Below are 13,285 nucleotides of genomic sequence, written 5' to 3' on the forward strand. Positions count from 1 at the left end.
ATGCAGGGTGTGCACAGCCCACATTTTCAGACCCAACAACATGCTCACGGGGTGGTATAAGGGAAAAAGGAAAATAGAAAAAGGAATAGAGGAACAGCCAAAATTAGAAACACACGAGAACAAAAATGACTTTGACAGCATTTACAAGAAATTACGTCAGTGTGATGAGGACAGGGACGCAGGGACGGTGAGACCCACCCTCACCTCCTGATCCAGGGAAGGCAGGGGCCTGAGGGGAGCGATGCTGCCGGGGGACCCCAACGTGGTCAGCGCCCCAAACCAAAACTTCACCTAGATGCGTGTAGACAGCTTTTGAGCTACAAAATGTGGTCGCATTTCAAGCTGGACAAATTTACTCACTCCCACCAAGAGGAACAGGGGAGAATTAGGTTCTGCTCCTGAACCAAAGCATTGTTTAAAAAATTAATGACTGTGTAATAGTAAAAGCAACAATGGAGTAAAAATCACTGGAGGAGAACGTGCTTGACCCGAGCTCACTGGCCACGTTATCTCACTGACGTTCAGATGCTGGCTGAGCCCTTATGGTACCAGAACAGACAGACCCACCAGGAGGGAGGTTTAATGCGCTGCTGTATTTTGATGCCGGCAGCCATGCCTGGTACACGAGGTTCTGGGTAAACAATGGTGACAGTGTCAACCACTATGGGCTAAGCACACATCCAGCTACTCCGCCAAATCCCAAGGGCAGACTTCAAAAGGCAAAAACAAGCTGGCATTCTCTGTTGGCTCTGCAGAATCAGAGCCAAGCAGTTGCTGAGCAAAAATGTCACCAGTGCCTCCTATGACAAAATAGGAGGCACTGGCGTGGGGCTGGGGCAGGGCTCCAGGCTTCCACTGATCACCCACCAGTCTGTCCAGGGGGTGAAGGAGGTCCCTGCTTTCATTGCACCGATGCACCTACCTTGAATGATGCCTTAGGACTCAACAGGAGGTGACAGGTGAGGTGAACGGAGCCAGCCTTGGTGTAGCACGGTTCTGGCAGCTATGCCCTCAGCAGTGCCCAGTTTCCTAAACCTGACACCTCATCTCCAAGGAGCAGAAGTGTAGTGTGGGCATGTAGATCACAGGGCCCTGTGAGGACAAGTACAGATCATGGCCACGACATGCCTCTCCCCTTCCTTAAGCCATAGAGGAATGTCCGGGGAGGAAGTGAAAATTATTCCAGAGCCTGCCAGGCACCACACGCAGGTGGGACACGGATCCCCTGTGTCTGTCATTCACAGGACTGGTGTGGATTTTCTTTTTATCAATTCTCTGGCATCTTCTCCTCCATCTTACCAACAACAAGAAAGTAGAATCTGACCTTAGAATCACAGAGAATCACAGAGCCCCTCCTGCACAGCGGGCCCGGCAGCACGTGCCATGTCCTCCGACCGTCACCTGTGGGACCGCCATGAGCGCTCTCCAGACTCAAGGCCCGAGGCCGTAGGCCGGGGGGACACAGCTCACCTCACTCTCCCCAGTAAAGGGGGACCACCTCTCGGCAAAGACGTCTCACCCTCTTCTGCCCGAGGGACAGCTTGAAAGATACACAGGGAAACATAGTAGAGGGTGAGGGGTTAGGCAGCCCAGAAGTGATCGTCTGCACTTCCAAGGCAGAGTGGGGCCTTTGACATAATCACAGGGACAAAGTGAGGACGAATTTTTCCCTGCTGTGTCCCATACACCGTGACACGCCTTTCCCTGCGTAAGGAGCTAATTCAGAAGCCCCTGGCAGTGTTTCTGATGTCCTAACTTGGCATGGTGGCTGTCAGGCAGGGGAGAGGGCCTGAGCCGTGCTGGTGCTGGGCCTGGGAGTCACGAGACATCGGCTCCACCCTGAGCTCAACCAGCACCTCGTTCTGCGTCTCGGGATTCAGAGTCTCATTTATAAGCAAAGGGATGAAACTGTCCCAGGACAGGCTGTCCAACAGGAATGAAATGAGAGTCATGTAAATAACGTTTCCCAGTTGCCACGTTTAAAATGTAACAAAAAAAAAACCAAGTAACTGATTTTAAGAACAGACCTTACTTATTCTACTGTATGTAAAATACTATCATTTTGACGTGTAATCAATATAGAAAGTAACAAGATAGTTTATATTCTTTTTACTAGACAAGTTTCAGCGTCTGATGTGCATTTGACTTACAGCACATCTCAGCTCAGACCGGCCTCCTCCCCAGCACTACTAACATCAGTAGCTGTGGCTACTCTATTGGACAGCAACTCCAGGGGTCCCCCCAAGTGTCCTGGCTGAAAAGGGGGAGTAAGTGTCCACACTAACCCTAAAAGGATCTCTCTGAAACAAAGGCGGATTTAGTTTTAAACGTCTGAAAACCGGCGGGCTACACCTCCTTCCCGCCTTGGCTACAAGAAAGCCCTCCTCCTTGATGATCCCATTTTGGATGTAGGGAAGCAATCTGTCACACAGCCAGGGTGGCCCGGCCTTCAGGTTGACTTGCCTGCTGTCTGTGTCCAGTCCCAAGAAGTCCTCCTTCTCAAATAGGATGTAGAGGAGGGGGGTCTTCTCCCCAGAATTTTCGGGGTCCCCATCCAGCCACTTGGACTTGGGCAAGATGAAGAGTGACTCAGTGAAGTCGTCGATCCTCTTCTCCACCACCCGCAGTCCTTGTAGATTGAAGGCCACGTCGGTGTGCGGCTGCTCGGCCACCTCCCCATACAGCACAAAGACAAAGAGCTGAGAGTCGTAGAGAGTGGTGCCATACAGCTCCTCTGTGCGTGGAGCTTCTAGAAGGTCTTGGCCAAGAGGCAGTCAGTAATGGTGACAAGGCCCATGACATTGCGGTGGGTCTGGAAGTCACTCCATCCATTATCGGGCGCATAGAGATACCTATAGTAGATACAGAGTGCCCACTGGGAGCCGCACGGTCTGATCTGGCTCACCAAGGAGATTCCATTATAGATGCAAAAGAAATTCTCTAAGATGATCCCCACGGGTTGGACCACAATCGGGAGAGTCTGGTGGTCCTCAGCGCACTGCACGTAGTCAGGGGCGTTCATGTTGCAGGCCCTGCCGAGAAGGGAGGGTAAATCGATGTACATACTGTGCTGTGGGCTGCGGGCCTCACTGGGGTACGGCGACCTGGTGTACACCAGCCAGAAGGCAAGGGAAGTCCAAGCAAATTGGGGATAATTTTGTCCTCAGCATCTGCACATGGCTACTGAAGCTCAGATCACATTACCCAGCTTTTGGTCTAGGCTTCCATCCCCTGCAGAAAAGGATCATTTCTTGTTTTCTGTTTCCAAGCACCTAGGCAGGCCCTGATGCAAAGTCGGTGCTCAAAACTGCTGAATAAATGAATGAATAAAGGAACTGCTTCCCCACCCCTCAGCAGGATATAATGAAAAGAACCATAGTAGGATCAAAATATCTGGATTTCAACGCCAATTTATTTGAACTCCTAAGGTGCAGAATAATGGGTAAGAAAACTTGCTTTGGGGAGGAGGGTACAGTTCAGTGGTAGAGCACGTACTTAGCATGTTCAAGGACCTAGGCTCAATCCTCAGTACCTCATTTTAGAAAAATGAAACAAATAAATAAACTTAATTAACCCCCTCAAAAAATATTTTCTCCATTCAAAATTCAAAAAAAACCACCTTGCAATTGACACAACATTGTAAACTTGACTATACTTCAATTAAAAAAAAACTTCTTGCCTTACAAGAATATATCTGGATTATGGAAGTTTGCAAATGTAAAATGCCTAGGGTACCACCTGCATAAGAAGAAGGAACTGTACAAATGTACTATCCCTCATTAATGAGCTATTTTTCCTTTGGGGAGATTATAACCTCTCAGAGATATTTTTCTCATATTAAAAAAAAAAAGAAAAAGAAAACATTACCTGATTCTCCATACTGCTGAAGAATCAGATAACCCTATGAAAGCATCTGACCCACAGAGTTTATTCAATAAATGTTTGTTGAATGAATGAATAAACAAGCAAAGTGAATGCTGCTCCCTGCCACAGACCATCATAATGGTACTGCTTGGAAATGCCAAGCCCACGTTCCACCCAAATCTTCACTAACCACGTGGGTGACCTGGGCAGACCCGTGTGCTTCTCTCAACACCAGTTTATTCATAAATAGAAATGAGGGCAATAACACAAACCTAAAAGGGTTAGTGAGTCACGAATGAATAGTACCCCAACTTTGCAAGATGGAACTATTAAAGAAAATTGGGCAAAGAGTCCATAGGCCCTCTCCATATTATCTCTTACAACTACATGGGAATCTACATTACATCTAAAAATAAAAAGTCTATTATTTTAAAGAGGCTATTGAGTTTAAATCAGCTCACCGTCTCAAATAAGGAACACACAGTACAAATAAGAGAATGCGCAGCCCATGAGATGCACTCAGTAAATATTCCCACTGAACCCACTGGTCCCTCCAAATTCAGAGCATGAGGATGTGTCCTCGTGGCCAGAGGCCACTGCACCTGAAGCTAAAAAAGCTAATGGTCCCCACTTTCAAAAGCCCCTGCCACCAACCTAGGTCTAATTTTGTATTTGTAATTATTTTTCTTTTTATAAAATAGAAATCCCCAATTGCATAGCCTTCAGGTCACCAAAACCTGACCACAGAGATCATGATGGCAACCCTCCTTGGTGAAACAATAAAATGAAAAGCCATTTCCACAAGACCTGTGTGTAAATCTACTAGGGAACTTCATCCTGGACTGAGAGGAAGAGGACTGGGGAGGAGGGGGCAATCTGAGGCACACAGACCCATGGGACACCTGTCCCACGATGGACATTACACTCAACCCTCACCCTCCAGGAACTTCAAAATACACACAGACAGAGTGATGTGGACAATATATATGTATTTTTAAAGAAATTCCGACTCTCTAGCAGGTCTTGTATCTACCGAGACACAAATGGCTTATGTGTATAATGTTTCACAAAAGCCTTAAAACATTACCACCCCAACTTGACACATTAAGAAACTAGGGATAGAGGTTTATCACATTGTGCAAGATTAGAGAGATGCCACATCAGACACTGTATTTAAACCCAAGCCTTTGCTCCAGTGCTCACACAAGAAAGTGTGACATACTGCCCCTTTCCTGCCCTCTCCCTGCAATAAATCTCTGAAGAGTCTTTTCTGTGCCACGTGGAATCACAATCACGTCAATTTACCACAAAGAGCTATGTGACTCCTTGGAGGACGTGTCAAAATCTAAAGGGTTGTGATGGGAGGAGAGATTTGAATTTTCTGTTTCTCAAAGGAAACATGGCTTTAAAAGAAACTGAAAAGCACTTATCTAGTCTAAGCCCTCATTGTGCAGAGAAGGAAATGGAGGCTCAGAAGAGATGAGGAAAGGGACTTATTAACAAATATTGCCTCAGTGCAACACCAAGCCAGCCCTGGGCCCTTCTGGGGGAGTACCTGGAAGGCCCAGGAAAATGATTGTTAGAAAAAGGAAAGAGAAGAAGCATACAAGGCCCTGTCTCCACACCACCATACCATGAAGTTCCACCAGATTATCCAGTATTGGGTGCAGCCAAAATTTAGGTGGGCTAAAGAGGTTATAGAAACCTGGAAGTCTCAACCATAGTGGAAATTCCAACATTTACTGTTTTTTTCCAATTTCAAGCATCAGTTCAGTGGGCGCTCCATACGAGGGACTACACGAGGCCTGGAGTTCTCCCAAATACAGATCTCTATTATCACGTGTGCAAACCACACACAGGCCCACCAGAAGAAAAACGCCCACACATAAGATGGAACTACTGAAACAGAAAAGAGCCAACCAGCATATATTGCTAGCAAAAACGGTGCTGCCAAAAATAGACTCATGGACATAGAAAGCAAACTGATGTTAGCAGGCAGGAAAGGGAGGATTAACAGATACACATTAATAAATATAAAATAAATGACAAGGACCTACTATATAGCACAGGGTACTATTTTCAATTTCTTGTAATGAGTTGTACTAAAAACAATCTGAAAAACATTTATATACATATGCTTAAGCTTATAACTGAATCTCTGCTGTACATCTGAAGCTAACCTGGTAAATTTACAACACTTCAATAAAAAATAATTTTATATAATAAGTAAAAATAAAAGCAACGCCATAAAAAAAAAAAGTAAAAGAACACGGTAATCCCCTTAGCTGTAGGTGGTGGAGAACTCTGCAAGCACCAAGTCCACTCGAATACTCCAGCACTGGCGGTCACTCATTCTAACCATCAGAGAATCACTTGGCTTCTACGAGGTTACTTTTCTCTTCAGTGAAAGGCTACAGTTGCATCTAATGATGTATTGAATCTCATCATTCACAAACCCAAGAATTAATGAGGATTTCCCATAGGCCTGGCTCTGGACAGATGAAAAGATAGGGTCCCAGATATATTCATGTGTAGAAGAAGTTTATGCCATAAAGACATTAATTCTTCCTGCTTTGATAGACAGATTCATTGCAATTCTGATTAGAATTCCTCCCAGATATTTCATGGAATGTAACAAGTTAATTTATGGTCAGGAACAGCCAAGAAACTTCTTTAGAACCACCACTGGGAAGGGGTGGATAGGTCATGCATTTCAACTGGTCTTTCTGATGTGATGAAAACGTTCTGGAATAATAATGGTTGCACAAATGTGAATATGCTAAAAGCTGCTGAATTGTAACATTCAAGTGGGTGGACTTCATGGTGTGTGAACAATATCACAATAAAGCTGTTATATGAAAAAATCCTTCTTGCCAATTATTTTTCCCTCTCTACTACTAGTCTGTCCCACAATTTAAGTAAAACAAACAAACAAAAAAAACCAAAACAAACCAGATTTTGCCAGGAGCTCTTTAGGAGTGCAATGTCCCTGGGTCTCCAACGCCTAGGGTTGTGCTGTTCCTGTTAACACACAGTAGCTGGGCTGGACTAGTTACGGACTATAAGTATCTTTTTAAGATCGACGGTCTCACGTTTCACCCTGGGAGAGTGAATGATGGAGGATGAGACAGCCTCATGCCTTCAGCTCATTTTTAACTGAACCAAGCCCTGCTTTCACCACTGTAATCCCTCTCAGTATAAAAACATGTGACATCAACAAGCACCGCCATCATAACACCTGAAAGTGTTCAAGGTACTTACCTGGGGCAGAAATCCTGATCAAGGAGACAGAAGCTCCCTCAGCACTGCCGCTCCCTTTTCCCGACTCCACCAGGAGAAGCTGGGAGTTACAGCCGCGGGCTCTCAGCCTGGGGAGCAGCGCCCACGCCGCTAATCTGGACCTCAGGGATCGGGAAAGGGAGAGGAAGGCAGCCCCGGGGTCGCGGGGCAGGGAGAGCGGGGTGGGGGACGCGGGCTGCAGCCCCGCTCGGAGGCCAGCCCCAGCCCCAGCCCAAGCCGCCCGCCCCGTCCGGGTGTGCAGACCCCGCCCGCCCGGGACACAGCCCGCCCAGTGGTGGGGACGGGTCAGCGGCCTAGGAGAGGAAGCCCGGGAGGGGAGGACTCGCGGGCGGGAGAGGGGAAGCGGACGCCAGCCGCGGACTGAGGGGAGCCCGGCTGGGCCAAGAGGCGGCAGGGGCACACCTGGCCCTGGACAGCTGTGGCCGGGGCGCCGGGGCAGGTGGCGCGGGCAGAGGGGTCTGGCCCGAGCAATCCAGCTGAACACACGCTGACTGGCGCCCTGGGGGGCTGTGACACGCCGACCGCCCTCCCGCAGCCGCCTCACCCCTTTCCCGATATCCCCTCACCTTGCACTTCCACAGCCAGAGGCCCCGGCCCCAGGCAGTAGCCAAAGGCCTACAGGGCGACAGAGCTGAGAAGCCATTGGGGCCGATCCCCGGCTCGGAGCTGGAGCTTCCAACCCGCGGTCCAGCTGGCAGCAACTGCGCATGCGCAGGAGGGCCAGCGATCCGCTCTGGGTCCTGAGAGAGAAGGGGAACCGAGGGAGGGAGAATAGGGGAGGAGGAGGGGAGGCGGGGAAAAGTGGAGGGAGACACATGGACAGGAGGAGCAGAGGGAAGGCAGTTATCTGGAATTGGGAGGGGAGTAACAGAGATGGGGAGAAAGCGTTTTACCTCTTGTGGCACCCCGAAGGAGGCAGCAGTCCTGCCTATACACCCTTCTCTTACCCGTCATTGCCCACAGCTCATATTTTACGTCCCTGGCCCAGCCCTCCAGCTAAGGTCTCTGCAGAAACCCTACGGGTATCATACCCGTTGCCCCCACAAGGAGCTAGGTTTACTGTTGCTCAGGGAACCAAGCACCCGCAGGTGTTGTTTCTCAGAACTACCTTGGGAAGAGTACATATTCCCCTTTTACACGCTGGGAAACAGGCAGGCACGATCTCTGCCTTAGCTCCACTGTCCCAAATGTTGGGCTGGCAGGGAGCGGGAGGTAAAATGTCAGAGCCCCAGAAGGAGCAGACTGCCTGAGTGTTGGTGTAGAGTCCCCATCCCTCCTGGGTAAACCACACCCCAACCTCGGGGAATAATCAAGGGCTCACCGTAGGCCCCTGTGTGTGGGAGAGCTGCCCTCAGTCCCAGTGTCCAACTTGCTAGGTAGGTAGAAGTGTTATTGAGTCCAAATTCATTCTCCTCAGTGCAGGACAGGCCAGTAAGTTGGGAGACCAAGTGTTGGGGCATGGAATAGCAAGTTTCTGTAGACCTAGATGGCAAACTAATGTCCTGGAAAACCATCTCCCCAAGTCAGAATTCAGGCTGCTTTCCTATGTGCTTGGTTTTTGCAAACTTCTTGGTGTAGGAATTCCTTCTTGTTAGAATCCTTTGTTCTTGCAGCTATCTCCCTGGGTCAGATCCCTGTAAACCTCCAACCAAACAAACGTTATTTTCTATTCGCCAACGTGTTATCTTTATATGATTGGAAAAGTGTTAAATACCCTTAAAGGTCAGAGCCTTCAGAATAGGCTCTCCTGTATATTTTAGGCTCTAGGCAACATTGTTTTACAAGCAAGAAGAAGCCTAGGAGACAGAGCACAGGGTTAAAGTCAAAGGGACAGATCTAATATGGAGTCAGATTTCTTCTTTTCTATTACTGTGGCAGAAGCCACTTGAGGATTTAAATCCCTTTAAGTTAAAAATAAGTAAAACTTTAAAGGAATTTACATACATTGGTGGGAACTTGCATAGCATATCTGGAAAAGCACACAAAGGATTGTAAACATTGGCATCTCCAGGGAGGCGTGTAAGAACAGAGGATGAGGGAAAACTTCTTTCACTTGAGTATTTTTTGCTCTGTTTGAATTTTTTTAACCATATGCATATATTTCTTTTTCAGTTAAAATAAATGTGTAATGGAGCAAAGGAGTAACTAGCTCAGCAAATACAGCAGCCATAGACTCACTGAGTCATCATTTTCGATTTAAGCCAGGAAGCATTGATTGTCTCTCTCCTATGTGCCCAGTGCTGTTTTAAAACTCTTTTATATATTTTTTTAATAAAATAATAACATGCTATCCCTCACCCCTGCTCAGGGCTGGTGGGAAACCAACTGAGTTTTTATTGAGTTGTTTTCCAAGGAGTAGAGATGAGTTATAAACAGAACACAACTTCAGGGCAAAACAGGCGGACTGGTTTTCCAGCAGGCCAGATAGCGATGACGGGTTTTCAATAGAGGCGCACAGAGGCTGAGAGAGAAAGCCTCCAGGACCCTACAGAAAGCTGCCCACAGTGCCTTCTCCATGGCACTACTGAAATAGGAAAGAACAAATCTGACTCCATATTAGATCTGTTCCTTTGACTTTAAACGTGTGCCCTGTTTCCTAGGCTTAGTCTTGCTGTTTCTGCACCTTTTGTGAAACAATGTTGCCTAGATCCTGAAATATACAGGAGACCCTATTCTCAAGGCTCTGACTTTGAAGGATATTAACACTTTTCCATTCGTATAAAGATAACAAGATACAGAATAGAAAATAACATTTGCTTGTTGGAGGTTTACACGGATCTGACCCAGGTGAAGAGCTGCAAGAACAAAGGATTCTAACAACAAAGAATTCATGCACCAAGTTTGCAACAACCAAGCATTCCCGCTTCCCCTTTTTAATATAAGAAGAGCCTGAATTCTGACTTGGGATGATGGTTCTCCAGGACATTGGTCTACCATCTTCTCCGCTGGCTTTACAAATTAAAGCCGCTATTTCTTGCCCCAAATCCTTGTCTCCTGATGTGTTGGCCTATAATGCACGAGTAGAACAAGCGTGGACTCGGAAACACAAACATACATTGAAAGTACGCATTTGGTATATTAAATGACCTGCTTCCACTCGTATTCCTGAGGTTTTCTTCTCTTGACCACTCCTACTATATTTATGAAAAACCTGTCATGTGGACACATTTCCTTCTCTAGCCACTACCCTTCCATGTAAAAACTGATGCCAAGAAGGCAATGGAAGTTGCTAGAAGGTATTACCTGGCCAAAAAAGTGCAGAAGTGGGTTCTGGCTGATGTTCAGTAGCAGGCCGGGGCACCTGACAAGATGTCATAAGTACGGATAGACAGCTGGGCACCAAAGGAGAAGCTTCTAAACTTCCATGAGGGAATTGTTGGATAGGAAGGAACAGTCCCAGACTATAGCTCTGATCCCACCACGAGCTTCCTGGGCAAGGCTGGGCAAGTCATTTAAATTCTCTAGACCCGTGCTGTCCAACACGGGAGCCACCAGCCACATGCAGGATTATGATGTTATTCTGTAGCCAGACAGAATTATAAATAAACACTTTATTGCAAAGGGTCAGCAGGTATAATATTTAAAAACATTATTGGTTATCTTGCCCTAACAAGTTATTTTTGTATGTCTAGCTTTCTGTGGGTTGTAATGCCTGCGACTAATGTTTCCCTTACAGTGAGGTATTTTGAAATTATAAGTTACTGGACACAGTACACTCATATCACAGTTGAAAAAAAACTGATCTAAATAAGCAAGGTGATCTGACTTAGTAGTTATGAGCAGGGGCTCTGGGGCCAGCCTGCATAAGTATTAATTCTCACTCTCCCTCCAGGGAGTTCTGTGTGAATCTTGGACAAATTATTGTTGCTGTTGTTGTTGTTGTTGTCATTGTCATTGTTATTATTTGTGCCTCTTTTTCCTTACCTTTTAAATAGCGAGGAAAATGTAGACTCTATCCCCTACAGTGTTGGCAGGATTAAGTGAGTAAACGTCTGTGCTGCCCACTTCCCTGGGTTTCAGCATTCTCCAGGCAATCAGTGCCAAACGCAGTGGCATTCTCCACTGTCTTCGTCAGTCTGGGATTCTGTAACAAATTACCGTGTGTCGGGTGGCTTAAACAACCAGCATATTCCTTATGGTTTGGAGGCTGAGGCTTTCAAGGTCAATGTATCTGGGAGAGGATTGCCAGCTCGAAGATGGCTGTCTTCCCACTATCTTCATGGCCCAGAGAGGAGTGAGAAGCAAGCAATTTGGGGCCCTGTATAAGAACACTAATACCATTCATGAGGGCAATACTCTCATGACCTCATTTTATCCTACTAATCACCTCCCAAAGGCCCCGCATCCTTATATCATCAACCTGGGAGATGAGGTTTCGACATATGGATTTTGAGGGGATGCATTCAGTCCACACATCGGCTAACTCTCCCAAACATGCAGTCATCAAACCTGTAGCTAATTTCAAAATAATGTTTATATCTCTCTGCCCATTTCCATTCCTACATCTACTAACACTGAAGCCCTGCTACATTTTATTTCTTATTTTCCTTGTAGAGGTTTAATTGATTCCTCTAACTCCAAGGATTCGCTCACTCCAGTCTGCTTGACAGCCCTGCCAGGTAGGTCTTCCTTAAAACACCTTCCCACTTCACCTGGTAGTTTTTTAGGTGTAAATGTCAGAATTCTCTCCACACCCCATCCTAGACCTTTAATCCCTTACACTACCGCTCACTATGTTATTTTCCTATTACCACTGTAACAAATTCCCATAAGCTTAATAGCTTAAACCAGCACAGACTTATCAGCTTATGGCTGTGGATGTCAGAGATCCAACACAGTTCTCATTGGGATAAATTCAAGATACCAGCAGGGTTCCTTCCTTCTAGAGGGTCTAGAAGAGAATGTTTCCTTTTTTTTTTCCAGTTTACAGAGGTCACCCACCTTCCTTAGCTTGTGCCCCTCAACTTCCTCCATTTTCATGGTCAGCAGCCTTTCTGAACATTGCTCCATCGCTACACCTCCCTCTGATTTTAAACTCAGCTGGGAAATATCCTCCATTTTAAGGACCCCTGTGATTACATTCAGCCCACCTGGACAATCCAGACTACTCACCCTATTGTCTCATCTCAGGATCCCCTTGTCCCATCCCACTCAGGCAGTATGTATGTGGCTGTGACATTCACCTTGTGTAACATTTCCTCATGAGCAATTTATGGTTCAAGGCACTTATAAGTGACTTTTTGTTTTTCTTCCTTATCCTTTCTACATTCAGTTTGTCTGGTGAGATTATATGAATCCTTTTTATTTGTGCCCCTGCACTAATCTATAATAATGTATCATGGGTTTAAAGGCTAACTAATAGACAATTTAGGAGACAGAAATCCTCTAAGATTTTTAATCCTAAAATATCTGTCATCCCTTTTGCCATGTACAGTAACATGTCACAGGTGGCTACCCTGTGGCCGGGGAGGGACATGATTCTGCCATCACACTCCCCTCATTCTTACCAATGTGCTGATCAACTAACCAAGGATCTATGCTCTCCAACTCACTCACTTCCTCCTCCTTTCCATTGACTATCCTGTTCCCACCGCTTCCTTCATTCACCACATCAGGATTTCATGACCACATTCTCCCCTAAATGAAATGGGTATCTTGCATCTAATGCCTGACAGCTGTTCTTATTGTACATGCACACACTGACCTACACATAATCTCGTCCATCTCTTTATTTTCCTAGAATCTTCCAGAAGAATCAGTTCCATGATGATAATGATGATACTGACAATGATGACAGGGGCCTCTCAAGGATTCTGATAAAGAGGGAATCGATAAAGGGAGGGAATCATTGCAAAATTGCCCCAGAAACAGGCTTAAAGGTAAATAACTCTTATAGTGTTTAATGAAATTGACTAATATTTAACTATTTTTAAGACTTTATATCACTGAATTTAAAATTTTAACGGGAATTTTCATTCACCACTAACCAAGATTCAACTCTGGGACCAAAATCTAAGGATTTCTGTCTTCTAAAAAATTGTCCACTAGCCTTTTAAACACGTGATCCTTTTAAAAAGTTTAGTGCTGGGCTGAAAATAAGCAGGATTCATATAATCTCACG

At 46.0% G+C, this 13,285-nt stretch overlaps 1 protein-coding gene across 3 annotated transcripts in view; it reads right to left on the minus strand.

Moving 5' to 3' along the window:
- The window catches only part of LOC140695095 (uncharacterized), a 31,761-nt gene extending 22,977 nt beyond the window's left edge, over positions 1–8,784 (minus strand). For 2 of the 3 annotated variants that reach the window (XR_012070782.1, XR_012070783.1), the window contains exon 1: positions 7,731–7,916. Coding sequence is in view for 1 of the 3 variants with exons in the window: in XM_072958013.1 (XP_072814114.1) it covers positions 7,126–7,204; positions 7,731–8,011; positions 8,486–8,678 (553 nt within the window). In the remaining 2 variants the exon portion in view is untranslated. Of the gene's footprint in view, positions 1–7,125; positions 7,205–7,730; positions 8,012–8,485 lie in introns of those variants that run through there. The other variant, XM_072958013.1, reaches the window with a different exon arrangement.
- Between the last annotated feature and the right edge of the window lie 4,501 nt (positions 8,785–13,285).

The sequence above is a fragment of the Vicugna pacos genome, unplaced genomic scaffold, assembly GCF_048564905.1.
Source record: "Vicugna pacos unplaced genomic scaffold, VicPac4 scaffold_137, whole genome shotgun sequence".
In the NCBI taxonomy this organism is placed as follows: Eukaryota; Metazoa; Chordata; class Mammalia; order Artiodactyla; family Camelidae; genus Vicugna; species Vicugna pacos.